This window comes from Dendropsophus ebraccatus, chromosome 7 (genome assembly GCF_027789765.1).
Source record: "Dendropsophus ebraccatus isolate aDenEbr1 chromosome 7, aDenEbr1.pat, whole genome shotgun sequence".
Lineage (NCBI taxonomy): Eukaryota > Metazoa > Chordata > Amphibia > Anura > Hylidae > Dendropsophus > Dendropsophus ebraccatus.
In genome coordinates, this window is record NC_091460.1 from 141,702,361 (window position 1) to 141,720,999 (window position 18,639).

Below are 18,639 nucleotides of genomic sequence, written 5' to 3' on the forward strand. Positions count from 1 at the left end.
CCTCTCTTATGCTGTGGAAGGGGCTGCCGGGACGATCTTTAGATCATTCCCATAAGAGATAGCAGTGGTCTGCTGCCTATTACACGAATACAGATCATTGCTTATCGGGGTCATTTGTCTTTCAACATGTTGAAAGACAGCAATCAGGTGACATTGTCCATGTTGGCTGATCGTTGCCTTTTATTACACAAAGCAAATGTCGTCTGTAATGGCTTCGTATAATAGGGCCTTTAGGGAATAAAGCAGGCCCAGTGGTGTGCCCCACATCTAGCGCCCCCTGTAGTATTCTCTATGCTCCTTCCAGGGGTTCCTGTTCTTATTACTGCAGTGATGCAATGTATTTTATAGAACTAGTCCTTTCAGCAAATGCCCCTTCCCAGGGAGGCTTATAGGTGCAGGTTTACCCCTGTGCCCCTTAATACCAGCAGGGGGCCTTCCTTGCTGCAACTGGCTACACCGATTACAGTGTTAAAGGGGTCACGTGCCCTTCAGCATCAATGACGACGACAACGACGTTTCATGCTGTTCACAAGACGACTTATTGTCCGGCTGAGGCATGGTATCCCACTTTTCTTAAAGGGCGGCCCTCAGATCATTGAGGTTCTGGCGTAAAGGGTTACGAGCCTCTACATGGCGACTTAGCGGATCTTATAGGTTTTCTGTGGGATTCCGGTCTGGAGTGCAGGTCGCTCTATTTGAGGTCCCCAGTCTCCAGCAGCCGTTCCCCAATGATGCGACCTCGATGAGCTGGAGCATTGTCGGCCATGTAGGCGGCTGAGTTATTCATACAGAGGAAAAATGACTGGATTAATACTCTTATTCAAGTTGTCTGGGCTGTCACTGTACTATTCACAAAGCGTAGGGCAGGTCTGTATTTATCAGACACACCGACCCTGTACACTGTAACACCACCACCACTAGACACACCTGCCCTGTACACTGTAACACCACCACCACTAGACACACCTGCCCTGTACACTGTATCACCACCACCACTAGACACACCGACCCTGTACACTGTAACACCACCACTACTACACACACCTGCCCCGTACACTGTAACACCACCACCACTAGACACACCTGCCCTGTACACTGTAACACCACCACCACTACACACACCTGCCCTGTACACTGTAACACCACCACCACTAGACACACCTGCCCTGTACACTGTAACACCACCACCACTACACACACCTGCCCTGTACACTGTAACACCACCACTACACACACCTGCCCCGTACACTGTAACACCCCCACCACTACACACACCTGCCCCGTACACTGTAACACCCCCACCACTAGACACACCGCCCCACACTGTAACACCACCACCACTAGACACACCTGCCTTGTACACTGTAACACCACCACCACTAGACACACCGCCCTACACTGTAACACCACCACCACTAGACACACCTGCCCTGTACACTGTAACTGGTGTTACAGTGTGGGGGTGTGCCTGGCTGTGGTGTTACAGTGTGGGGAGGTGTGCCTGGTGGTTGTGTTACAGTGTGGGGAGGTGTGCCTGGTGGTTGTGTTACAGTGTGGGGAGGTGTGCCTGGTGATGGTGTGTGGGTAGGTGTGTCTGGTGATGGTGTTACAGTGTGGGTAGGTGTGCCTGGTGGTGGTGTTACAGTGTGGGGAGGTGTGCCTGGTGGTGGTGTTACAGTGTGGGGAGGTGTGCCTGGTGGTGGTGTTACAGTGTGGGTAGGTGTGCCTGGTGGTGGTGTTACAGTGTGGGTCGGTGTGTCTGGTGGTGGTGTTACAGTGTGGGGAGGTGTGCCTGGTGGTGGTGTTACAGTGTGGGGAGGTGTGCCTGGTGGTGGTGTTACAGTGTGGGGAGGTGTGCCTGGTGGTGGTGTTACAGTGTGGGGAGGTGTGCCTGGTGGTGGTGTTACAGTGTGGGGTGGTGTGCCTGGTGGTGGTGTTACAGTGTGGGGAGGTGTGCCTGGTGGTGTTACAGTGTGGGTAGGTGTGCATGGTGGTGTTACAGTGTGGGTAGGTGTGCCTGGTGGTGGTGTTACAGTGTGGGGAGGTGTGCCTGGTGGTGTTACAGTGTGGGTAGGTGTGCCTGGTGGTGGTGTTACAGTGTGGGGAGGTGTGCCTGGTGGTGTTACAGTGTGGGTAGGTGTGCCTGGTGGTGGTGTTACAGTGTGGGTAGGTGTGCCTGGTGGTGGTGTTACAGTGTGGGGAGGTGTGCCTGGTGGTGTTACAGTGTGGGTAGGTGTGCCTGGTGGTGGTGTTACAGTGTGGGGAGGTGTGCCTGGTGGTGGTGTTACAGTGTGGGGAGGTGTGCCTGGTGGTGGTGTTACAGTGTCCATACTACCTGAATAATATCATTAATCCAGTTATTGTGCCTCTGTATGAACAATACAGCCGCCTAATATCATCAGTATGGGATCAGCTGGGTCGCCATGGTTCCAGGTCTCCTCCCGGAGCCACAAGGCTTTACTTCCCAGGAGGGATATCTGGCTATATTCTGGTTAATTGGCTCATTTGCATATCTGTGCTTCCCAGGGGGCAATGCACCTAGTTTTTCACTGAGCACTTTAACTAGCAGCCTACAGTGTCTTCCCTAGCTGGTCTCCTTGAGATCAGTGATCGTTTGCTTGAGTTGTCTACTATATATTGCTCCCACCTGGCCAGAATCCTGCTCCGCACTGATGAGGGGCAACACCCCGAAACTGCTGTCTGTGGATGGATACCTGACTGTGGTATCTCCCTTGTACTTATAACTAAGCTTGATGTTGACTGAAAGGACCACTTAATATGGTGATCATGGTGGTCTGCTGGAGCTGAAGATCTGATATCTGTTCTTTTTACCCACTGTATTTCATGTACTGACCTGGAGAAGACTCTTCCCTATAGAAGCATCAGGAGAATCGGTTCCCCAGACAGGTCAGGCTTCCCCCAGCTCATCTCTAATCACTAGATGTTCCACCTTGGTCCCTGGGTAGCCTTTGGCCACTTCTCCTTCAATGATGCCTTGAGACACTACGGCTTAACACTTTTGATATGTTGCTGCCCATGGTCAGACTAACAATTCCTTCCAGACTTATTAGTATCTATTTAGTCTCCTTCCCCCAGTTCTCAGCTGCTGCTTTCTGCTGAAAACATAAAAATCTGTGTGTGAGCCCTTCTCTCTGTCTCCCCCTCCTCCCCCTCCCTTCTGAGACAGCTGATGTAAACAAGTCCCTGACAGGCTGTATCTGCAACATTGTAGCTTCTTTGTAATGCTGGGAGGATTAATCACAGTGAGTTCATTACAAACTTGACCTCAGAATGACCCTCCCAGCATTGCAAAGAAGCTACAATGTTGCAGCTAAAGCCTGCCAGGGACTTGTTTATATCAGCTGTCTCAGAAGGGAGGAGGAGGAGACAGAGAGAAAGGCTCACACACAGATTTTTGTGTTTTCAACAGAAAGCAGCAGCTGAGAACTGGGGGAAGGAGACTGAATAGATAATAACAAGTATGGAAGGAATTGTTAGTCTCATCATGGGCAGCAACGTATCAAACATACTAAGGCATACAGTACTTTCTACATTTTATATTGCAATACAAGACAACAAATTGTTAAAAAAGAATCAGGTGACACAGATCAGTCGATAAAGAGGCATTTATTGTCCAGCTTGAGGTCCATTGTGTTTTGTAAAGGAAATACTGTAAATTATACAGAAGACAAGTGTAACATATAGCACAGACACTGGAGCCTTCCTACCGCGTCTAATAGGATGAGACAGCTGGGGTGTGTGACTCTGTAGTGATCAGAATGGAATGATAGCGCAGTCTGGGGAGGTAGGAGAGTGACTGTACAAGGCCATTCACAGTGGCTGATACTATTGCTTGGCTCACTGATGACACCCGCTGGCAGTAAGAGAGAATTGCAGCATATAACCAGATTAGGAAAGCGCCAACTCCAAATATATAAATGCGAGGAAACAGACTGATCCACATTCATCCTTAGATCAATAAACAGACAAACAACTAAAACGCTGGCAGATAAATAAGAAAAAGTATTCTACACGCCGTCCCAATGCACTAACTAATGTAGAAAGATAGTGAGAAATCATCAAAGGGGTTGTTCATAAAAAATCTGGTGCCATAGATTTGTAATTTACTTCTATTAAAAAATCTCAAATCTTTCAGTACTTATCAGCTGCTGTATGTCCTGCAGGAAGTGGTGTATTCTTTCCAGTCTGGAGAGCAGGAGAGGTTTTCTATGGGGATTTGCTGCTGCTCTGGACAGTTCCTGACATGGACAGAGGTGGCAGCAGAGAGACTGGAAAGAATACACAACTTCCTGCAGGACATACAGCAGCTGATAAGTACGGGAAGACTAGAGATTTTTTTTATATATATATAGAAATAAATTACAACTGTCTGGCACTTGCTAGGACAAGTTTTTTTTTTATTGTGAACTACCCCTTGAAGAATGGCATCTTCGATTCAACCATCAATCTCTATATCTTATATACAGACTAGACGCGGCGCAAAATGTTGACCAGCTATACTCAATGGAGCCAAGTGACAGAGTATGTGTAACAATGTAACCATTCTGCGTTGACCACTATATAAGCACCTTGTTCGGTTCGGTAACTGGAAGAGCACAAATGTTGCATCATGTACATAGTCTGCCTGACCTTGGCATTGACCAAAAGGAATTAAAGGGGTTGTCAAGCGAAAATCTTTCTTTCATATCAACTGGTCAGAAAGTTATATAGATTTGTAATTTACTTCTATTAAAAAATCTCCAGCATTCCAGTACTTACCAGCTGCTGTATGTCCTACAGGGAGTATTGTTTTATTTCCAGTCTGACACAGTGCTCTCTGCTGCCACCTCTGTCCATGTCAGGAACTGTCCACAGCAGGAGAGGTTTTCTATGGGGATTCGTAGAAAACCGAGGCAGAGTTCCTGTCTCGGCCAGAGATGTCAGCAGAGAGCACTGTGTCAGACTGAAAATAAAACAACTTTTCCTGCAGGACATACAGCAGCTGATAAGTATGGGAAGACGAGATTTTTTAATAGAAGTAAATTACAAATCTATATAACTTTCTCATATCAGTTGATTTGAAAGAAAACGATTTTCGCTGGAGTACCCCTTTAACCCCTAGCACAGTGTTTGCTTCCTTCAGTTCTTCAATCAGTCCTAGAAAAACAACTCCGTCCATCTCCTGGGAATCAATCAGCACACAAAATAAATACTGGATATGCCATACGTCTCTACACACACGACCAGTCATATGGAGGTATAACAAACTGCATCAATACTTATTCATATTGATATCTTATGTAGAAAATGCTTGTAAACTTCTTTATTTTAAACTCTTATACTAACCTATTAGTTTAATAACTTTGTATGTACATAAAGCTATTGTGTGTGTGTATATACTGTGTATATATATATATATATATATATATATATATATATATATATATATATACAGCCTCATGTGTACCAGGTTGAAACTTTATGCAAAACAGCTCTCCTCTAAAACGTTAAAAAAAAGTGTCCCTCTATCGCCATCTAGAGGTAAGCCTGTATATCTACCTCCAGCCCAGCTATTTTGGAGCTCTTGCTTCTATGTTAGGGAGCTCCGCCTGCTAGACCCCTGCTCAGTACTAGGAAGGGGCTAGGGTTCTGAAACATCAGTTTACAAATGAGAATCTCTGGTTTGGCTGCTATCCTAGTCATGTTTTAAAGGGGTACTCCAGCGAAAATCTTTTTCTTTTAGAAAGTTATAAAGATTTGTAATTTACTTCTATTTAAAAATCTCCAGTCTTCCAGTACTTATCAGCTGCCGTATGTCCTGCAGGAAGTGGTGTATTCTTTCCATTCTGACACAGTGCTCTCTGCTGCCACCTCTGTCCATGTCAGGAACTGTCCAGAGCAGGAGAGGTTTTCTATTGGGATTTGCTGCTGCTCTGAACAGTTCCTGACATGGACAGAGGTGGCAGCAGAGAGCACTGTGTCAGACTGGAAAGAATATACCACTTCCTGCAGGACATACAGCAGCTGATAAGTATGGGAAGACTGGAGATTTTAAAATAGATGTAAATTCCAAATCTCTATAACTTTTTGAAACCAGTTGATCGGAAAGAAAAATATTTTCGCCGGATAATCCCTTTAATGGTGCGTTCACACCTACAGGATCTGCAGCTGATTTTCTGCAGCAGATTTCATTTAAATAACTGAACACAGCATCAAATCTGCTGCAGATCCTGTAGGTGTGAACGCACCCTAAGGCTCTTTAATGGTTAGAACGCTAAGCTGAATGGTAGCTACCTGCAGATGGAGGAGCGCTAATTTGCATATTTGTCCCCAGAGAGCATTGCCTGTAAGACTCCCGACACCAGCTCGATCACTCACAAGAAGAACCAATACCCTCAGGAGCAAGAGTTCACCAAGCAATGATTGGATTCCCACACCATGCTTACCCTCCACAATGTGCCGTATATAGTGATGCCACTGTGGCAGCCAATGATTGGCTGCCACTGTAACCTGTCATCACATTGCTATTGTGAACGGTAGTGTTGGCATGGGAAGGGAACAAGATTTAAAGGGATACTCTGGCAAAAATCTTTTTCTTTCAAATCAACTGGTTTCATAAAGTTATATAGATTTGTAATTTCTATTTAACTTCTATATAAAAATATCAAGTTTTCCAGTACTTATCAGCTACTGTATGTCCTGCAGGAATTGGTGTATTCTCTCCAGTCTGACACAGTGCTCTCTGCTGCCACCTCTGTCCATGTCAGGAACTGTCCACAGCAGTAGCAAACTCCTATAGAAAACCTCTCCTGCTCTAGACAGTTTTCGCCGGAGTATCCCTTTAAAATTTAACTGTCATTTTAATTTTTTCATGCAGAAATCAATAGTACAAGTGATTTTAAGAAATTATGTAATAGCTTCTATTAGGCAAAAAAGCCTCTTTCTTTACTAGAAAAAAGCTGTTTTGCAGCCTCCAACCCCTCGACCCCTGCAGTCCATTTCTTATCTGTGCATCAATAGGCAAAGTCATATTCAGAGAAGCAAAGTGAAGACAGGTTTGCTGTGTCCATTATAACCTATGGAGGGGGGAGAGGCTGAGGGGGATGAGTGAGCAGGAAGAGCAGAGAAGCAGCTGTACAGTTTGGAGACTGTCTGGGCACATAAAAAGCTGGATTCAGAGGTCAGAAGGGTCAGTGCTTATCTGGGAGCTTGGTGAGAGAAGAATGCAGGATGATGTGCTGTGCAGGGCTGCCTTTTCTCCTCTCCCTGCTCACTCATCCTCCTAAGCCCCTCCCCTCTCCATAGACCATAATGGACACAGAAATCCTGCTTCTTCTGAAGTGAGGGGGGGGGGGAGGTAGGAAAACAGCTTTTTGAGTACAGAAGGAAACTTTTTTTCTTAATAAAACCTATTACAGAGTTTCTTAAAATCGCTTGTACTATTGATAGTTACCTTAAACAGTAAGTATATTACACGGTAAAAAAAAAAAAAAAAAAAAAACTTTAGGCTGTGTTAATCCTGGCGTTGTGGCAACCAACTGGGGAATAGCACAGAATTCTCCACAATAAATTTATTGTATCGGTGAACAGCGCCCTCCGGGGGTCATCTTCACATTATCAGACAGAACCTTTAGTTCCCAGTGTCTGTCACTCCCCCGTTCATTACTTTATACTGGGTATTAGTATGGGTGGCGTGTGTATTATTAACTCTATAAGCTACAATCACACTGAACATGGATATAGGTATGATGGAGGCCTTTTACCTTTATGGATTGTCAAGCAATAGCAGCATATTGTAGAACTGGTCTAGATAAATCTGTGATTTATGAGAAACCAGGCAAAATCCCTAAATAGAAATGTAGAATTATGTATCCGAGCAGCCTGGTCTGCAACGTAACCAGTAATACATAGATATGGCCGGTTTGGGGCCACTTCAGTATATAATATTCCACACGCTGTTTGTTCTAAGTAAACTTGGAGGTCCCAGTAATGGGCATGTGTATCTTCTAGATAATGATAGGGGGTATATATGAAATCTAGCATGTATAAAGATGTCAAAACAAGACATCTTCATAGTATTAGATTTCATTTTAAAGGGGTACTCTGGCGAAAATCATTTTCTTTCAAATCGACTGGTTTCAGAAAGTTATACAGATTTGTAATTTACTTCTATTAAAAAATCTCCAGTCTTCCCATACTTGTCAGCTGCTGTATGTCCTGCAGGAAGTGGTGTATTCTTTCCAGTCTGACACAGCGCTCTCTGCTGCCACCTCTGTCCATGTCAGGAACTGTCCAGAGCAGGAGAGGTTTTCTATGGGATTTGCTGCTGCTCTGGACAGTTCCTGACATGGACAGAGGTGGCAGCAGAGAGCACTGTGTTATACTGGAAAGAATACACCACTTCCTGCAGGACATACAGCAGCTGATGAGTATGGGAAGACTGGAGATTTTTAAATAGAAGTATATCACAAATCTATAGAACTTTATGAAACCAGTTGATTTGAAAGAAAAAGATTTTCACTGGAGCAACCCTTTAAGTCCCACCCTGAAATCAGCATCTTACCACTAGATCAAGGGTGTCAAACTCAGGCCCTTCAGCTGTTGTAAAACTACAATTCCCATCATGCCTGGACAGCTAAAGCTTTGTAACAGCTGAAGGGCCTGAGTCTGACACCAGTGATATAGATGGAGGCGTACATACATCTCCTGCCACCTTCCAGTAATAAGGATTGGTACTGACCACAGATATATCTTTCATTAAGAAACACTGTAAAAAGAACTGCGATACTCTGCGGGATAACACGTGAGCACTGTCTGGTGGTTTCATGAACAGGAACAGAATTTCTTCAGGATCTGGGAATTCTTAAATGTCAGGAATTCTAAGGCTGGTGTAGGAAGATACGGGACATGGCTGAAGACTTCTCTATATCTGCATGAAAAAAAGAAGTTATAAAATAAAATAAAGAACAAAGCATTGTCCTGAAAGCAGCCACATCTGAGCGTTATCATAGACTATACATAGAAAAATGTCATTTATCATAGACCATACGTAGAAAAATGTCATTTATCATAGACCATACATAGAAAAATGTCATTTATCATAGACCATACATAGAAAAATGTCATTTATCATAGACCATACATAGAAAAATGTCATTTATCATAGACCATACATAGAAAAATGTCATTTATCATAGACCATACATAGAAAAATGTCATTTATCATAGACCATACATAGAAAAATGTCATTTATCATAGACCATACGTAGAAAAATGTCATTTATCATAGACCATACGTAGAAAAATGTCATTTATCATAGACCATACATAGAAAAATGTCATTTATCATAGACCATACATAGAAAAATGTCATTTATCATAGACTATACATAGAAAAATGTCATTTATCATAGACCATACGTAGAAAAATGTCATTTATCATAGACCACACATAGAAAAATGTCATTTATTGATGCGTTTTTGTAGTTATTGTATAAGGAGATGTTCTGGGGGGGGGGTTACGTTTCGTTTTTTTTTCCTTTATTACATTTAAAATATTTTTTTAAATGATTGGGTTGAACAAATATTCCTATGAAATACTATCAAAGTTGATATCAGATAACTAGGCTTCTATCTGTAAGGGGTCATTCACATGTTTGCAGAACTCTAGGACGGTGTTCTGCGGACCGGACCTGGGAGCTCCCAGCATAATAAATAATTAAGATGCCGGGAGCTCCTAAACAGTTTAAAAGTTCACGCTAGTGTACTGACACAGAGGTTTGTGTACTGACACAGCCGTCATTACAGCACTGAGCATATTCATACAGGAGATCCTGGCATGCAAGGGGGGGTGTTCCACTGCAGGCCTCCCACGTCCTTGTCATCCATGAAACACGGAACTTGGGAATAAGGCCTGACTGCTTTTACATGGCAACAAATACATCGGTTGTGTGAGTAGGACAGGTTTTAAAGCGACTCTGTATCCACCAAACCGCTAGTACCTTCTGTTTAATGAGAGTAAATCCTTACCAGTCGTGTGTTTTTAAAATGCACCTGGTTCCTTGGTTACATTATTATTATCTTTATTATCATTATTAAAAATTATCTTTTAATCTGTACCAGGAGGATTAAACTGGTATGGCTTTGAGTGTCTGTGCCCCAGGTCTGTGACGCCTCTCCTTTCTTCCTCCCGCCCTCCTCATCATTAGGAACACCCCCAGGCAAGATTTATCACTTGTCTAAACACTGCACATGTGCTATAGCGATACAGGTGCAGTTTAGATGAGGGATAAATAGAAATCCTGCCTGGGGGAGTTCCTAATGATGAGAAGGACAGGGAGAAAGGAGAGGCGTCACAGACCTGGGGCACAGACACTCTAGGCCACGCCAGTTTGATTCTCCTGCTACAGATTAAAAGATAACTTTTTGCTATAACCAAGATACCGGGCACTTTTTAAAAACACGACGGGTAAGGATTTACTCTCATCAAGCGGACGGTACTAGCGGTTTGGTGGGGTGGGTTGGTGGATACAGAGTCGCTTTAAGTCTTCTAATAAAAACAAGGACCTTAAAGTGGAAATCACAATAATTTACATATAAGCTTGTATTACAATAATGTGTACTTCAGAAGAAGTGCGCACTGACCAGCGCTGCACTGCAGAAGTATTGCTACTATGCTGCTAAAAAGATATGGGGGATTCCGTGTCCCCGGTTATGAGGTGCTCAAATGGGTATAAAATAATCTTTCTTGAATCCTATACCCAACAATGTAGTAATAAAGTAAAAACTGTGGAAATTTCCTAACATGGGCCCAAAGGTTTCCACAGGGATTACTCTAAAGATGGAGATTGGAGAAAGAAGACAAGGGAATATACCTTTAGGAGCTTGCGGATGATTGTTCAGCTTCTACATCTACAGCCTCTTCAACCTCTAAATGAAGACAAAAAAACTCACATTATTGCTTAAAATCAATAGTATTAAATCAGCCGCCCCACAAATATTCAAGAAACCTTAATAAGATATGCGTGCAAATAATAAGTAAGCCGCAACACATAAAGTATACAGACAGATACATCCCCTTCATTGTTACCACTCGTACAAAAAATAAAATAAAAGACGTGGTGTTATTTGGCCCTCAATATAATGGCCGTTGTTTTAAATGAAAATTGCATTGAAGTTTATGGACAATGGTCAAAATAATTGACATGATCATTAAAGGAGAAGTCCAGCAAATTTTTTTATTAAAGTATTGTATTGCCCCCCAAAAGTTATACAAATCACCAATGTACACTTATTACAGGAAATGACGCACTTACTACTGCATCAAAGCTTCACTTCCTGGATAACATGGTGATGTCACTTCCTGGATAACATGGTGATGTCACTTCCTGGATAACATGGTGATGTCACTTCCTGGCGAACATGGTGATGTCACTTCCTGGCGAACATGGTGATGTCACTTCCTGGATAACATGGTGATTTCACTTCCTGGATAACATGGTGATGTCCCGACCCGACTCCCAGAGCTGTGCGGGCTGTGGCTGCTGGAGAGGATGATGGCAGGGGGACACGGCACTGGTGGGACACTGAGCATTCCTCTGCCATCATCCTCTCCAGCAGCCACAGCCGCACAGCTCTGGGAGTCGGGTCGGGACATCACCATGTTATCCAGGAAGTGACATCACCATGCAATCCAGGAAGTGACATCACCATGCTATCCAGGAAGTGACATCACCATTTTTATCTAGGAAGTGACATCACCTTTTATCCAGGAAGTGACATCACCATGTTATCCAGGAAGTGACATCACCATGTTATCCAGGAAGTGACATCACCATGTTATCCAGAAAGTGACATCACCATGTTATCCAATAAGTGAAGTCTTGATGCAGTAGTAACTGCAGGGAAAAAAAGCAATTTATAAGCATTTCCTGTAATAAGTGTATATTGGGGATTTGTATAACTTTTGGGGGGGCAATATAATACTTAAAAATTATCATTTTCGCCGAACTTCTCTTTAGGCTGCATTCGCAAGTTCTGTGTTCTCTCCATGAAACTCGGACGACACGGACAGTGAATCCCTATTCTGGACTGTTTCCACGCACGGTGTGATGTAGCAATATGATGCTGGGGGCGGGGAAACAGTTTCAATCCCTGCAGCAATGTAATAAAGCAGCCACTCGGTTCTATCACTACAGTGCCATGGAGATTTAAAGAGTCCAGGACAGGCGTTCACCGTCCGTATCATGTTTGTTTCACGGAGAGAACGCGGGACTTGTGAATGCAGCCTAAGTGTAATATTACTGGACCTGTGTCTGTACTTCTGCCAAGTTTGATACTGTACAATGTAAAATAAGAAGTATTCTTGGTAGACACTTTGATAAGTGGGAGTCCAGATGCTAAAGACCCCCACAAATAGCGACAATGAATAGCTGTCCAGAATGTACATAGGAGATAGAGGCCACTGTATAGGACAAATGTTCTTAAAGGGGTTATCCAGCGCTACAAAAACATGGCCACTTTTCCCCCTACTGTTGTCTCCAGTTCAGGTGCAGTTTGCAATTAAGCTCCATTTACTTCAATGGAACTGAGTTTCAAAACCTGCACCCAAACTGGAGACAACAGTAGGGGGAAAGTGGCCATGTTTTTGTAGTGCTGGATAACCCCTTTAAGGCTATGCTGCCAGAATGTAAAAATAAGGGCAAATGATGGCCGTTGTTTTGTGTTATTTGCCCTCATTTCTACAATGTGGAAACATAGCCTAAGGGTGTCTACATTAAAGCAAATGTACCAGCGGTACATTTGCGGCAGGTGATGGTCTTCATGCCCTGCATGCAGCTGCTCTGTAACGGACGGTGAAGGTAGGGGACAATGGCGATGTTGAAAGGAATTTTTTTTTATTATCACAAAGAGATGTGCGGCCAATAACAATGAATTTTAAAGGGATTGTTTACAAAAAAAATATTTTTTTTAAATCAACTGGTGCCAGAAAGGTATATAGATTTTCTAATTGACTTCTATTTAAAAAAAATCTTGAGTCTTCCAGTACTTATCAGCTGCTGTATGTCCTGCAGGAAGTGATATATTCTTTCCAGTCTGACACAGTGCTCTCTGCTGCCACCTCTGTCCATGTCAGGAACTGTCCAGAGCAGCAGCAAATTTCCATAGAAAACTTTTCCTGCTCTCCAGACTGGAAGAAATACACCACATCCTGCAGGACATACAGCAGCTGATAGGTACCGGAAGACTGGATATTTTTAATAGAAGTAAATTACAAATTTCTGGCACCAGTTGATTTAAAAGAATTTTTTTTTTTGCTGAATTATTACTTTAATGGCTGCAAGAACGATGCAGCAATCGCACCGTTCCGGTTTGCAGCGAAATCTGCTGCGAATCCATGTAGTGTGAAGTTCAATGGGGTTACATACCCGCAGCGGAATGAAAATGATGTAACCCGTCCCTTATAACCTCCCGCGGCTCGCAGCTGCATGTGCGGATTTCGCTACTAAGTCGCAGTGTGAAATTAGCTGTGGTACGTGTGAAGGGATCGGCGCTATGGGGGTGGGGCGGTGCTCCTAATGGTCTCACCGGACCATGAAGCAAACGACTAACGGCACAGGAACAGCGCCGAGGAGGAAGGTAAGAGACATATCATCCTCCTCTGCGTCTCCTGTGCAGTAGGGATTTGTCTAACCTGCTGATAGTTCCCCTTTAAGGGTCAGAAACAAAATACAAACTAGACCTAGGGTCCTCTGACTACTGCAGGGAGTGTCGTTACCTTGGGCTGCAGGCGCACTATCCACCTCAGTCTCCTCTGGTTTCCTGGCTGTTAGTTCAGGCCAGTCTTCTGCTGCCGATGCCAGCTCCTCAGTGATGTCTTCTGAACTTGCTTCCAGCACAGGAGATGTCTCTTCCAATGTTTCTCCAACAGGTTCAATATTCTCAGCTTCCACTGGACAGATACACGAATATATATATATATACATTTAATGGGATTTACTATGTTATTCATAGCTGACTAGTAAGGTCATGTTGTTATACTGTATTGTCTGTTGTATAAACTGTATCTCTGCCTATATATATATATATATATATATATATATATATATATATATATATAATGCTACTCTGTTTTAGTCGTCTAGAGCCATAAAAGTCTGTATGGAAGCCGTATTCACAAAACGAAAGACAATTTTAGATAAAGACCATTTCCTCATTTTTTGTTTTTTTTTTATTTTAGATGCAATAGAGGAAAAAAAAGGGGTTGATGATATAGACATATCCTTACTTTTACTCCAGCGAAAATCTTTTTCTTTCAAATCAACTGGTTTTAGAAAGTTATACAAATGTATAATTTACTTCTATTTAAAAATCTGAAGTCTTTTAGTACTTATCAGCTGCTGTATGTCCTGCAGGAAGTGGTGTATTCTTTCCAGTGTGACACAGTGCTCTCTGCTGCCATCTCTGTCCATGTCAGGAACTGTCCAGAACAGCAGCAAATCCCCATAAAAAACGTCTCCTGCTCTGGACAGTTCCTGACATGGACAGAGGTGGCAGCAGAGAGCACTGTGCCAGACTGGAGAGAATAGGAGAATACACCACCTCGTGCAGGACATACAGCAGCTGATAAGTACTGGAACAATGGAGATTTTTAAATAGAAGTAAATTACAAATCTATATAACTTTCTGAAACCAGTTGAAAAGAAAAAATATTTTTGCGGAGTTTCCTTTTAAAGGGGTTTTATGGAGAGTAGAAAATGTCCTCCTACCTCTCTGTCTCTCTCTGCAAAGCCAGAGGCTTCAGAGGAAATGTAGCGATAGAAAATCATTTCAGTGCGGATGTAGTAGTCAGTATGGCTAAAAAGGAATTCAGTGTAATTCTTTCATTCATCTTAAAATTCTGGCTAAACTACAGGACTGTGACATTATACAATATCCCTATTGCTACAGCATTTATGTGGCCATTTATACTAACCATATAGGAGGTAGCTATGCTCAGATATGTTTGTGTTTATGGTGTTTTGATTGGATTATGAGCATCTAAAACGTTTTATACCTGTAATGGCTTGTGCACCTCAATACGTGGCGCGATCACTGAATATTTGAGGTGATGATGTGTTCACGCTTTTTCCCCCCACATTTTTGCTGTAATTGTGGTATTGGTGTGACAGGTGCATTTTGATATTTTTACTATGCGCACAAAGCCCCAGGCATCTCTAAATTTTACAGTATAAGGCTATGTTCACACTACGTAAAAGTACGGCCGTTGTTGCCATCGGCAACAACGGACGTACTTTGTGCGGAGGGGAACATAGCCTATTGTTCTATGGGATCCCGGCCGGAGTGTATACACATCGTATACGCTCCGGCCGGGATCCCAGACGGAGCCACAAATAACTGACATGTCAGTTCACACAATGGAGCGAGCGGCTTCAGCCGCTTGCTTCATTGTGTCCTATGGGGAGTTCACATCAGAACACCACGGCCATAAAGATCATCTGCCCGATACTGCAGTACAGGCCGGGATGATCTGTGCAGAGACCGGCCATTCCGTGACCCGGCCGGGGTCACGGAACGGCCGGTCTCTTACAGAGTGAGAACATAGCCTCTGGTTCTCTGGTTTGTGCACCTGTATATGCGACTTTTGTCCCATCTGCTTTCCACCACTTCTTAAAGGGGTATTCCACTCAAACATAATTTTTGATATGTTGCTGCCCATGGTGAGACTAACAATTCCTTCCATACTTTTTCTTATCTGTTCAGTCTCCTTCCCCCAGTTCTCAGCTGCTGCTTTCTGCTGAAGACACAAAACACAAAAATCTGTGTATGAGCCTTTCTCTCCGTCTCCCCCTCTCTTCTGAGACGGCTGATGTAAACAAGTCCCTGACTGACTGTATCTGCAACTTTGCAGCTTCTTTGTAATGCTGGGAGGGTAAAACACAGTGAGAGACATTTACGAAGCGTCCGCCCAAGGCGTACGCCAAGGAGAAGGTGCAGATTCGCCCATTCTCCCTGGTGTACGCCTCCCGCATGCCCCGCTCCCCCGATGGGAGGGCTGGGGGAGCTTGGGGGGGGGGGGGCATGACGAGGCGGGGAGGAGGCCTCCTCCCGCGCCTCATTTATCATGATTTACGCCTGCTTGAAGGCGTAAATCATAATCCAAATCTACACCTGACGTAGGTTCGGGCGCTCGGCCAACCGGATGCACTAAGAGGCGTGCACCTCTTAGTGAATCCTGCCAGGGAAAAGGGGGCGGGGTCTAATATAAGACTGGCGTACTTGTCTTCATAAATACCCCCCAGTGAGTTCATCCACAACTTGACCTCAGATTACCCCCTCCAGCATTACAAGGAAATTACAATGTTGCAGATACAGCCAGTCAGGGACTTGAAAAGGGAGGGGGGAGGAGGGGAGACAGAGAGAAAAGCTCACGCACAAATTTTTGTGTCTCCAGCAGAAAGCAGCAGCTGAGAACTGGGGGAAGGAGGCGGAATAGATAATAACAAGTATAGAAGGAATGGTTAGTCTCACCATGGGCAGCAACATAACAAGAGTTATGTTTGAGTGGAATACCCCTTTAATTCACTTCTACTTATTCAGCTCTCTGCTTTAACATGTTACCTCCCTATAGTCTAATCCCGTCTGTCCTGGACCTGAACCCTTTCATAGCTGCCATTCCAGTTCATCCAGGAACCAGATGCTTCTGCCCCTTCAGGCAACACACAAACTCCCAAGACTTCAGATCAGATGTAAGTGTCAGTGATCATACAATGGAATGGAAATGTTACTGAGATAACCAGCTATATATTATTGCTAAAAAAAAAAAAAAATAATAATAATACTACTATGAGTTATGATGCCTTTTATTGGTTAACTCAAAGACTTGGATAAGTGAAAGAAATGGAGTCATAGGGAATCTGCCATCCCCTCTGAGCCACTGATCCCGCTGATCCCTGTATACACAGCCCGGGGGAGGAATGGAACATCTGCTGTTTTATGCAGCTTACATGGCTGAGAAGAATACTGTCTGATCTCCCGGCTGCAGCCACAGTAAGGAGACGAGATCCCTGTACTGAGCGTTTCCCTGGCCCCTCTTCATATTATGCTGGACAGCTCCAGAAGCAGCCCAATATACAGATTCTGGCCCTGTCCTTTATATACACATGCTATATACACCAACAGTAGGGGGATGCAATTTGCAACTACAAAAAAAATACTAATAAAAGTGAAATATGCAGCTCAGTTTGATAAGGCCGTGTGCACACATGCAGTAACGCAATGAAAATCCAATGTGACTGCATCATGTAATTGCAATAATTGATCAGTTTATTGCAGCAATCAAAGGAGAATTCCGGTCGGGGGATAAAAAATCATTACGGGCACTTGGGGGTGGGGGGAAAATAAAAAAGACACTATGCTTAACGCTCCCATTGCCCGTGCTGCGCCAGATCACAGAGCTTCCAGGCGCTGCCAGCTGTTATCTTCTCCTCGGTTCTTCACAACCTGGGATCCACATTACAGTCAGGTGGGATTTAGCCTGCTCAGCCAATCAGTGACAGCAGTGGTGTTCCACCCCAATCACTGACTGGCTGGGCAGGGTATCCGCCAGCTGGGTCACTATCTAGCTCAGAAGAGGGCTGGTGGGGTCTGGAAGCAGGATGCGGCTCTGCACGGGCACGGGCACCGGTGAGTATAACTTGTTTTTTATGAATCATTAGTGATGTCTGTGCAGCCCTTGCCTTTAGTGTAAAATTAATAAAGTATTTATGGATGTGGCTGTGAATGATTGTCTTGTCTTGTTATCTGGCTGGAACACTACTCCGCATATGGATCCTAGAAGCAGTCTGTGCTGGCTGCCTAAGCTGTGCTGCACCTTTCCTTCGTACATCCGGATATGGAATAACCGCGCTCTTGTCTCTCTATGGTACATTTTCGTATTTCTGGTGAAGCAACAAACTTATGTGTTCGGCTGAATTTTTTTCTAATTGTTAAGATATTTTGAAAAAAAACCCTAAATAAAGTCTTAAATTAATAAAGTATTAACTCGCCTTACCACGTTCCCCGGTGTCTGCAGCTCTGCCTTCTGTTCCAGCCGCCAGCTGCTCAGCCAATCACTGGCCATGGCCTGTCAGTGCAGAGACCCGAACAGACGTCAGAGCTGCAGACACCAGGGAACGTGGTAAGGGGAGTTAATACTTTATTGTCTCATACTACAATCATCAGCCGTCGGCCCAACAATTTTAGATCTGGACCTAAATAAACGATCAGCTGATTGGTCTCTCTATTACACAGAACAATTCGGCTGATTAACACTCCGTGTCACAGGGCCTTTAGGGTATGTTCACACTGGCGGTAAACGGTGCCGCGGCATCCTGCTGTGCTGTGTGCCGCTGTGAGTGAATGAGAGGGTGCGCGCTCCTCTGCTGCCGCCGCTCTCCGCTCAGGGAAGTGACAGAGCGGCGACTGCTTAGGAGCGCGCACTCTCCCATAGATGTGCTATGGGACACTAAGACAGTCGGGATTCCGCGGCGGAAAGTTCCACCACGGAATTCCAACTGCTTTACTCAGTGTGAACATACCCTTACAGTGAATGAAGCTGAATTTTAAAACCAGACACATCCTGAGGGCAGGGGGGGTGC

The 18,639-nt window shown here is 44.1% G+C and overlaps 1 protein-coding gene across 1 annotated transcript in view; it reads right to left on the reverse strand.

Moving 5' to 3' along the window:
• Window positions 1-8,736: 8,736 nt before the first annotated feature.
• Window positions 8,737-18,639, reverse strand: part of MGARP (mitochondria localized glutamic acid rich protein) — a 33,466-nt gene continuing 23,563 nt past the window's right edge. The window contains exons 6-8 of the mRNA XM_069978618.1: window positions 13,779-13,952; window positions 10,876-10,930; window positions 8,737-8,929 (exon numbers count right to left, since the gene is read on the reverse strand). Coding sequence (XP_069834719.1) covers window positions 10,878-10,930; window positions 13,779-13,952 — 227 coding nt within the window. The 3' untranslated portion in view covers window positions 8,737-8,929; window positions 10,876-10,877. The remainder of the gene's footprint in view (window positions 8,930-10,875; window positions 10,931-13,778; window positions 13,953-18,639) is intronic.